This window comes from Acyrthosiphon pisum, chromosome X, assembly GCF_005508785.2.
Source record: "Acyrthosiphon pisum isolate AL4f chromosome X, pea_aphid_22Mar2018_4r6ur, whole genome shotgun sequence".
Taxonomy (NCBI): domain Eukaryota; kingdom Metazoa; phylum Arthropoda; class Insecta; order Hemiptera; family Aphididae; genus Acyrthosiphon; species Acyrthosiphon pisum.
The window spans coordinates 68,070,655-68,081,903 of record NC_042493.1 but is presented as its reverse complement, the minus strand read 5'-3'; the positions used below and the strand labels follow the sequence as shown (position 1 = coordinate 68,081,903).

At 26.8% G+C, this 11,249-nt stretch overlaps 1 protein-coding gene across 2 annotated transcripts; it reads left to right on the top strand.

The window, feature by feature from the left end:
• The first annotated feature begins 2,950 nt into the window (after positions 1-2,950).
• Positions 2,951-8,612, top strand: LOC100166111 (cystathionine beta-synthase). 2 transcript variants are annotated; one of them, XM_008183959.2, is made up of 8 exons: positions 2,951-3,160; positions 3,236-3,427; positions 3,483-3,589; positions 3,654-3,788; positions 3,857-4,074; positions 4,131-4,413; positions 7,959-8,051; positions 8,134-8,612. In XM_008183959.2, the coding sequence occupies exons 2-8, from the start codon at positions 3,243-3,245 to the stop codon at positions 8,322-8,324; spliced, it is 1,212 nt and encodes a 403-aa protein (XP_008182181.1). In that variant the 5' UTR covers positions 2,951-3,160; positions 3,236-3,242; the 3' UTR covers positions 8,325-8,612. The 2 variants fall into 2 exon arrangements, with proteins under 2 accessions (XP_008182181.1, XP_008182182.1); XM_008183960.2 differs by having other exon boundaries at positions 2,970-3,144.
• Positions 8,613-11,249: the final 2,637 nt, after the last annotated feature.

The following is an 11,249-nucleotide window of genomic DNA, read 5'->3' as shown; positions in this document are numbered from 1 at the left end:
ACGGACATTGTAAGTTATCAATTTTTTTAGTTTTTTTTTCTATAAATATCAATAAAGTTTTATCTATTGGGCCCAAAAAGTGTAAAAAATTAATACAGGGCTCGTGATACATGGTTACAATAGCAGTTGAAAAATATTACAAATACATAGGCACAATTTTTTTTTATAAGCATTTGAAGTTAAAATCTTGACAAAATTTATCAAATTTAAAATTGAATAATTATTTTGTAGTTAAAAATTTATAAAATGTTCAACTTTTATATCTAAGGATTGAATATTTAAAACAAGATTCCACGTAAATATTTAATTCTGTTACCAAAAATTCTAAGAAATACATAAGCACAGTTTATTTTTATAGTAATTTTAAGTTGAAATTTGGACGAAATTACATATTAAAAAACCTGGAATAACTATTTTAGTTATTTTGTTGTGATTGTATAATATTATTTGTGGGTACTTGAAACTTCTAAAGTATACTATTATATATCTATGATAGTACCACGGTTTGTTGTTGATGTATAACGCGTTACCTAATGGATATTGTGATATGATTAATTTGAAAATTATTAATAATACTATAGATAAGTATTACCTATAATATGTATGTCTAATATCTAGACTGACAAACCGTCTCCGCTCAGAATTGTTTTTCTTATACAGTGATATCATATCATTGAATTCAAATTTAATACTATCCATTATATAGTGACCCACTTGAAACCTACTGTACAGCAGAGCGACATCCACTTACCCACCTTTTTTTAATTATTATTAATTTTGTTTAGTTTTATATAATTTTATTTAATTTATTCATGAATTACCTATAACCTACTTAAATAGGTTAAAAAAATGTATAATATGATGAATTATAAGCAAGGTTTAGGTTACATAAATTCAAATGTATCTTTGCGGAGTGAGGATCAAGCAATTACTAAACAATATTTTTAAAAAAAAGCACACATTGTAAAACAAATATTCTTTTCTGTGCTCAAAATCTAAAAGGTTAATGAGGATCTATCTCCCATATTCTCCCTTAGGTGGAAGCAATTTTTTTTCACCGGAGCTTAGGAGGCGCCAATTTTTTTTTGTACCGGGGCGCAAAATGTCTAAATGTGGCACTGCATACAATAATAAAGACACCGCAGTGACAGCGTGTGACACATACAAATATACTAGGTTACTTAGTTTGTCGGTATATATCATATTTTCAAATAATATTATGTAATATGTATTATGATTTATATTACTAATTGTATAATCTTTTTTTTACTTTTAGATTGACATAATATCAGGTACAGACTACATGTATATTTTGTTTTTTTATTTTACTGCCACATTTCAATAGTTACGTCTGAACACATTTGTACTCAAATATCTACACGTAATAATATTACTTTTTGCGTAGACTAGATATTCAGGTGGCGTGATTTTTGTTTGATTAAGGTCGAATACCTAATCTATTTAGTATTTATATAAGTAGGTACCTAATAATTTGAAGTAATTGATAAAGAAAATAATATTCACATATTTTACATAATATGCGTACAACTATATCGCTGGCCATAGGTATTAAAATATGTAACGTACATAGTGTATACAGTGTGAATCTTTTATAAAAGAACTCTCAATATTTTATAACTATTAACGTTTTTTAAATATTATTTTAGGCATTTTTTAAGTTGTTACCTACTAAGCAGCATTTCTACTATTTTTCATCGTTATAATTTTTAAATTTTTACTGTTGTGTGTGATAACATTGATAAATTTTTTTTTATTTCATTTATTTCAAAGATGAATAATGAGTAATGACTAATCAGAATATTATTCAGATTATTTCGATTTATAAAAATCAAACTTCGGATGAGTAATAATTATTAGTAGGAGGTATTTAAAAGTTGACGAGTGGAGTAGTGAAACAACATTTTTTGGTGTAGGTACCGGAGACTAAATCTATAATAAATAGGTAGTACCTAGATACTTAAATATCTATCTAAATTAAAATATATAATGCTTAATGGCTAATACTTAATTATTTCTTTCATCTCTAATTAGTTCCAAAGATTAATATACGAGTATCTACCTACGTTACAAACCCGTAAAGAAGTAGATAGTACCTACAAAATTCGATTTTCGTAGATTACTCGTATTCCAAAAATAATATTCTGGTTTCAAATAAAAAATAAAAATATATGTTTTCATTCAAAAACTTAAAAAATAGTAAAATGTATAATTGTTCTCAAAATTGTTGTAAAAATTACCTGCCAGAATATTCCATTATTTTGATTTCCAATATGTTTATTTAAATCAAATGCATATGATTAAATTAGGTATAGGTACCATCTTATTACAGGTGTTGATTTTAACGTTTTACGTCTGTTATATAGTCTATTATTGACTATTGTCCATATTGACCATTAATTTATTATAATATACTCATGTCATATTGTCATAAGTGATTTTCTTTAGACTATAGGACCTACAATCTACATAGGCATCGGTAAGTAATAAGTATAATATACTTCTTACAAAATACAATTATACAAGGCCCTTTTTAATAAAAAAAGTAGTAGGTAGGTACCAATCTATGGACTTATCTATTTTTTTTTTATAGTAAAGTAGTAAGTTACCAAGTTAGTAAATGGTAACTAAACCTATAAAAATAGAAAATACTGTAGAAAGCATCAAGTATGGTGCAGGTAAATAATTTATATAAAGTGCTAAAATAGAATTCAATATTTTAATAGAAAATTCTAATTTATAGTCATTCGTCATAAGTCAATACCATATTTTTGCTGGATGTCAAATTGTTCACTCTGTATACTAAATACATATACACAAATGCACGAGAATATGAGAACATTATAGGTATTTATTTAGTATTTATTATCAACTTATGTTTTCTTATCATAATAATACTTGTTGCCTATTGGTGGTTGGTCAGCGGCAGTTGTGCACTTGTGCAGTAATTTTGTTGTGCGGCGCTTGGCACTTCATCTTCGTTTATCTACTCTCGGAAGCCGGCAAGAGGTTATCTGTCATTATTTAATTGACTTATTTTATTCGTTTAAATCATTTTATGATACGTTCATTTAATAGTTTTGTACTATAAAAACTGTACTATTAAACGCGTAATTGGTTAATTAGGTAATTTGCTTGATTAGTGAGTATCTAATTGATGCTAATCGTGACAAGTGGCTACCGGATAAACAAGTTTATGTTGTTGTTTTAATTTTAGCGTTACGATGGCAGATCCAGCTGTAGTATTGGCCAAGAAGGCGAAGATCGAAGAAGTGAAAACAAAAGACGACTGTAATGGTTATGATATCGATGCATATTTTGAAAAATTCAGACCAGATAAAGATAGTCGCTGTACTTGGACAAGAGATTCATGTGCAAAAGATAATCCTCATATTCACAATGAAAATGTGTAAGCATAATATTATTTATAATTTAGTGCACTTTTACAGTTTTTGAATTTTTAGAAATAATAAAAATGAAATTTTACCAAACATATTGCACGCCATTGGCAATACACCTTTGGTGAAGTTGAATCGAATACCTCAAGCAGAGGGCATTGAATGCGAGATTTGTAAGTATTTATAAATATAACATGTCACTTACATAATTTTTTTTTTATTAATAATTGTGTTTAGTGGCAAAATGTGAATTTTTGAATCCTGGTGGTAGTACTAAGGATAGAATTGGATGGAAAATGGTTGAAGATGCTGAACGTCAAGGATTGCTAAAACCTGGAATTACAATAATTGAACCATCATCAGGAAATACCGGTATTTGATTATTTAGTATTTTTAATTTTATTTTATCTGCGTATGCACTTACTGATATTTTATTATAGGAATTGGATTAGCCATGGCTGCTTCGGTTAAGGGATATGGTTGCATGGTAGTAATGCCAATGAAAATGTCTCGTGAGAAAGTAGATGCTCTACGATTGCTAGGTGCAAAAATTATACGTACACCTACAACAGCTGCTTTTAATGAATTGGATGGTTTGATACGTGTAGCACATAAGTTACATTTGGAAGATCCAGAAAATACCATAATACTTGATCAGGTAAGGCAATTTGTCAAGTTTGTTGATAACCAACTAATGGCTGTTTTTGTTTTTAGTATCGTAACAAATATAATCCACTGGCACATTTTGATGGGACTGGCCAAGAAATATTGGAACAAACAAATTATAAAGTAGATGCAGTAGTGGCTGGTACTGGTACAGGTGGCACAATCACAGGCATTGGCAGGAAGTTGAAACAAGAACTTGGAGATAAATGTCGCATAATAGCAGCTGATCCTTATGGTAGCATCTTATCACTGCCTGAAAGTCTTAACGAAACAGATATACAGCTGTATGATGTAGAAGGCATTGGTTATGATTTTGTGCCAACAGTATTGGGTAAACATTATTAGCTATTAAATAATGACTTATATATTATTAGATTAGCATAGGCATGCCACAAATTGTTTCCCTGTAAATTCCAGTATTTTATACATTTTATAAATAGCTCAATATCTCTACAAAAATAACTTTTCTATAACTCTTAAATGTTGTATTAAATATGTTTCATAAATAATTCTCCTCAAAAGGACATGCATCATAATTTTCTTTTCTAGTTTTTTTTATATAATTAAAAACAAAAGTGTACATGTAAAATGTAAAAATATAGTTTTAACTTTTAATTAGGCATTATAATTCATAACTTTAAAAATTTCTAAGCGTTGGTCGAATGGTTATAGACTCTTGAACACAACAATAACATATTCAGGATTTACCTGCGATGCTAATTCATGCTCTATAAGAATCATCATCATTACAACCATTCTCTCTTGTAACATACATATTTTAAATTTCGTTTTCACCAAATTTAGTTTGGATTTAGCTCTTTCATTGTTACTGATAATATCCCGTGTCCCACATCAGCGTGTAATTCATGCTAACAAGTGTGAACAATTGTATACCATACATGTAGTTGTAGGGGTACACCGGACTTGTGTTCGCCGCAGGTAGTCAAATCTCTATAATATACTTAAACGAATAAACAATCATAAATAATTTATGGCCTCTTTCGACTAGCAGCTACTGCTACAAACTAAAAATCTAAGGATTTGAACATAAAAAATAACTGTGTGGGTCAGTTTATACAATAGAAGGGAATACTTAAATAAAATAATAAAATCGAATTTGACTTGATTGAACTGGATGGTATTCCACTGTCGACTGTCGAATAATGCTAACATTCAATAGCAGAACGATAATAATTTAGAAAAACAATGCCTAGGTAACCAAGAAACATATTATAAAAAAATTTAAATATACAATTATTTTTCAATCAAATAGACAACTCTAGTTCTAACAATAAGACGTCACAATGATTTCCTCGATTTGCATTGTGAAAAAAATATTCTAATTTTTCACAACATGTACGAGCGATTGACCAAGGCTCATTTTTATAATTGTATTTATTTGCTTAAAAATGTGCAAAATTGTGTTAAATATGTTAAACACAAATGGTCCGCTGTTGCCTATGAATTATTTTAGTACTTCAATAATTATAAATCCTGAAATTTCTGAATAATATGTTTTATATTTTTATCAAAATATTCTTAAAGAAGTATCGTTTAAAAGAAGGAGTGATTTTAATCATAAATAAAAGTACTTACAGTAATCACTCACTTATTTTTAACAGTGATGAGTTATGTTACTAAATTAATTTAAACATATCATATTTATTAATTGATTTATATAAGATAGACTAAAGTAAATATTAATTATTACTTATTTATTATTACTAACAATTTATTAAACAGCATTACATTAAAAGATTATAATATTTACCACTCTGTGGAGTCTGAACAGATGTCAGATACAGAATACAGATTGAGTAATGTGTTTCATATTCATAATATAATTTTTTGCCAACAAATAAATTTTTACAATCACCTTATGTACTCTGATGACAATAGTATTTATAGCCATGATATAGGTATATATTATAAACCATGATAAAAGAACATGGTATGATGACATTTACATGATACGCATTCGTGTGACGTAGGCGCCATTCAGTTACGTTATCATCAATAACCGTTATCATTAATTTTTATTAGATATTTTTATTTAGTATGCAATTTTATATTTCCGTATTAAAAATTATAATAGTAACATTTATAACTACAGAAAAATGTAAGGAACATACTACATCTATTGTAATAATTAAATATTAACAAAAAATCTTAAAGGGTATTTAGTTATGTTTTATTTTAGTGATACCTGTATTAAAATTTATAATTTTTATTTTCTTGTTGCCCCAATGAATTTGTTTGAGCCAAATAGTTCTCAGTTGCTCATCTTTTGGGAAAGAATGGATATGCACCGCGGTAAAATACGACTGAGAACGCTCAAAATTTTATTTTTTTCCTACGTTGCCAAGTTTAATCGAATGATAATTTGAGCACCATAATTGGTTGATACCTATTGAAATAATTCAGAAATATATTATGTTTTTACGATAGTTAGAGTCAAGGTACTAAGAATAATTTATATTTTTATGCCCTAGGTTAAGTAAATTTAGGGACTTAGATGATCTGAAAATGTTAGTAATTACTAATGATCTATCAATATAAATAAGTTGTAAAAATGATTGAAGTATAACAAATACTATACCTTCATATAATATTACATACGGTTTATATTTTTCTAAAACCATATTTAAGGACTATTATCCTCAGTATGAATATTTTAATAACTCAGAAACTACTTATTAGAATTTTGAGAAGAGAAAATTTCAAGAGAATTACCCGCAAAATAATATTCATAAAAAAAGGAGATTTTCATTTGAACAATTTAAGTTTATATCGCCACAGGACATTCCTTGAGTAGTACAAAATGATCAGTAATTTGAAAATATTTGTTTTCAGGTATACTTATAAAATCATAATTTGAATAAAAGTATTATTAAAAGGATAAATGGAGGTGGCCATGTTTAAAAAGTTGTTCTGTGTATTACATATTTTTATAATTAATAGATATTATTTTACATCTTGTATTCATATATTTGTATTACATATTATTAGGTGCCCATATATTTGTATAAGGTTATAATTATTAATTGATGACTTTTTTCAAGAATATTTATTTTATGCATACGGGCATGAATCTTTCAATAGCCAAATAAATAATGTGGCAACGTTGCATGTAAATTCGTTTTCAATCGTATTCTTTTTCGGGTATTTTTTGGGTCAGAGGTAAGTTCTTTGTTAATTTTAAGTGTTCTCAATCATTCGGCCAAAAATAGGTATAACGTTCTCATTCTTCAATAGCCATGCACCGAGGTATCCTTTATAATCCCTTTTTTTTGCTACCGGTTGTACAACCATAATTCACTCAAACAGGCATGATGAACTGATGAAGGGATAACTAAGTAACTTGTAATTTAAGTATTAGCTTACACAATAACTTATTCTGTGGTAATTAAGTTAAAAAAACAAAAATATAGATGATAATATTAAGATATTAATATAATAGTATATTATATGATAGCAATTTACTATTTATTTTAGATAAATTATGATAAACTATTTAAAATTAATACATTTTGTCGGGAATTTATTGACCAATCAAAAGAACCGCGATTTGTGTGCGCAGTCTGTCAATTATTTGGAAAAGATGTCATCATACCATGTTCTTTTATCAAGTTATAAACCAAGTTATTTTGAAATTAAATATCTAATATCATCAAAACTCCCAATATTACTGAATTTATTATATTTTATTTAAAAAAAATATAAACCTTATATGTCATAACAGCTAAAATGATTTATAATCAAAACAACTATCAACTAAGGGTTAAGTCAGTTCTTCAGGGATACCATGGAATGTCCGTGTCTATATATATATCCAGTCGCTAATCAGTTAGTTTCATACTATTTTTTTTATTACAGATAGATCAGTTGTAGATGAATGGATTAAGACTGATGATAAACACTCTTTTCCCATGGCTAGAAGATTGGCACGCGAAGAAGGATTGTTGTGTGGTAAATATAATATATATATATAAAAAAAGCCCAATAAATACAGTACTGATGAATTAATAGCATGATTATTTATGTTTAATAGGTGGAAGCAGTGGTTCGGCAATGTATGTTGCTCTTCAAGTAGCCAAGACTATGAAGAAAGGTCAAAGACTAGTCGTTATATTGCCTGACGGTATACGAAATTACATGTCCAAGTTTGTTCAAGACGAATGGATGCGTGAAAAAGGACATGACCTTGTTGAAGATGAGCAGCAATTGTCTACGAAAAATTAATAAGTATATAAGGTACTTTCTTCAACACATAATTTGTATTATTTACTAATAAAACCATACCAGAAAGGATCTGTATCATTTTAGATTTCTTGTAATTAAGTGATACACTGATAAAATAATATACAGTATTTGTAATTTTTATAGTTTTTCTTATTTATAATAATATTTTAACTATTAACAAAATTAATAAATGCAATTTAAAATATAAAATATTGTTACAAAATAAAATTAGAGGTGTATAATTTTATTCATTTTGAAAAAAAATATATATATAATATGGTAAATGTATCATTTGTATTTTTTTTAGTACTATGGTACCCAATACCATTTATATTTTGTTAACATTACAAATATGCTATTACTTTAGTTTATTCATGGTTGAATAAATATTATAAAATAAATTAAGGGATAAGGTTGATCATTACATGCAATGGTAATATCTTTGGAGTTCAGATAAAAAAAAACAATTTATATAATAATTTCTGTAATAGTGTAATACAATTATATGTAATGATATGGCTTTTTTTATGAACATACATAATTTGAGGAAAACCCAAATTATATTAAAATCAAATACTGGTAATTTTTAGGCTAAAGAAAATATTAAACAAATAATTTTAATGTATATTTTAATTTTGATTAATTTTTAATATACTGACCGTACACAAAAATATCTTTTTTTAAGTGAAATACTTGTAATAACTTAAAAATACGAAAAATAAAAACACGAGTCTTTATTCAGATGTTAAAATAGTAAAATTAAGCTATTACCTTCCTCCAGGTGTTAGGAGGGCTCTCGAGATCGTGTATTCGAGAATTAGATCAAATACACAGTACAATATAATTTATGTAAAAAGCACATATAAAGTATTACTGCAATCAATATAAAATATTATATTAAATGCCTTATCTGATTCGCAGTTGTTTGTGAATTATGTTGTAAGAGTTTTAGATTTTAGGTGACACAAAGTAATACTTCAAATATACAAATTGAAATAAAAACGCACTGATTTTGACTTAACATAAGAAGTCCAGTTGTCGCTCGTTGAAATCGGTATTGATATTTAGAGAGGTTGTTACTCAGTGGCTGGTGCCCGTGCACTGATTTAAGAGACAACACGGATATGTCTACCAGAGAGTGGTAGGTGGTTTTGTCAAAGGTTTTTGTACTTCTCCGAACTAGATTTCTCTTCGGCGGCAAAGACCTTTTTGTCGGTGACAATAGTTTTATAAGGGATGCCCGATTTCTATGAACGACAGTCTAACTATTATTTATTATTTTGTAAGATTTTAGTTTATTTATTATAATGATGCGTGAGCATATCATTACATCCACCCTGCACTTTTTTGTGTTGTGCCCTCACAACACCGCTCGTGGGCGAAAGTGAGAGCAGTACAAACATTTAAATAGAAGAGTGAGAAAGTGAAAAGAAAGTTGAAAGTTCGAAAGTTGAAAAGTTTGAATATAATATTTAAACTGGACATTTATATACATATATTTTTATTATACAATCTAAAAGGGGCAATGGAAATAAAAATTAAAGCTTACATATTATATGGGAGAAATTAGGAAGATAGAACTGATACTAAAAGTTTGTTCTACCCTCTTTTCATTGTTGTGTTTCTATTATTGTAAATGATATTATATATTTTATATTTTAAGTTCCCTATCTGGTGTTGTAATGATAGATATACATTTTTTTTTTAAATTTAATAGTTGAGTACAATTTATTGTCATGTTGACATATGACAATAAATATATATTTTGTTCTTATTCTATATATTTTTTTTTCTAAATAATAATTTTTCTTTTACATGGTTCTAACTTTTAATCAATGACATTTTTGGTGTGCTTATCTAATTATACACATTTTCTTGTTAATTCGCTTACAATGTACTTAAAAACAAAAAAATTATGATATCTTAGAAGTTAAATGAGGTTTTTTTTTACATTTTTTGTATTTCCTAGCCTTAACATATTTTATTTTCTTACTTAAACTAGCTTAAATTAGGTTAATTTATTTTTTCTTAGTATTTACTGCTTTAAATTAATTTTATACCTTATACTAACTTAAATTAGGTTAATTGTTATACATCTTTTTTTTTTCTTTATATTTTTTACAATCATTTTTATGCTTTTTCTGACTTAAATAAGGTTAGACAACATTTTACACATTCTTTGTATTTACTTGCTTTAAAATTTTTTTTATATCTTATGCTAACTTAAATTAGACTAATCAATCTACATTTTAAAAAAAAAAATTTTTTTTACATTTATTTATTGTTTACGTGGACTTAAATTAGGTTAGACAAAATTTTACAAATTATTTGTATTTTCTTGCTTTAAAATTTTGTTATACCTTATGCTAACTTAACTTAGGTTAATCATTTTACATTTTTTTTTTTAGGCATTTGCTTGTTTTTACATTTATTTTTGTGCTTATGTTGACTTAAATTTTCTTAAATGTATTTTAGTACTTTGGTAAGTAACTTAAAGTACTAATTTGTATCTATTATTATTATTCTGTAATTCTTATACAAGTTATATAATAGTTCTTATAGTAATTTATATAAGTAGTCTAATAGTTCATCGTTTTTTTTTTTTTGTTTTTATAATATATAGTTTAGATACTTGTCAGACTGAATATTTTTATTGTTTATTGGTTTATTTGACAATTGTTGTGTGATTTGTGATTCATAGAACTTGATGATTTCTGTATTTTTAAGGATGTAGGTTTGTTTGACCTTTTTATTATTTATTTTTTTTGTAGATCCATCAATGAGTGTTTTTTTTTTGTATACAAATTGGTGTGTTGGGGTATTTTAATATTCTTTATTTCTTTTTGTATGATTTTCGAACGAAGTGATTTTTACTTTATTTATTTCAATTTTTGTGTTTTCATCATCGTTTTTTGGTTTCTTTAA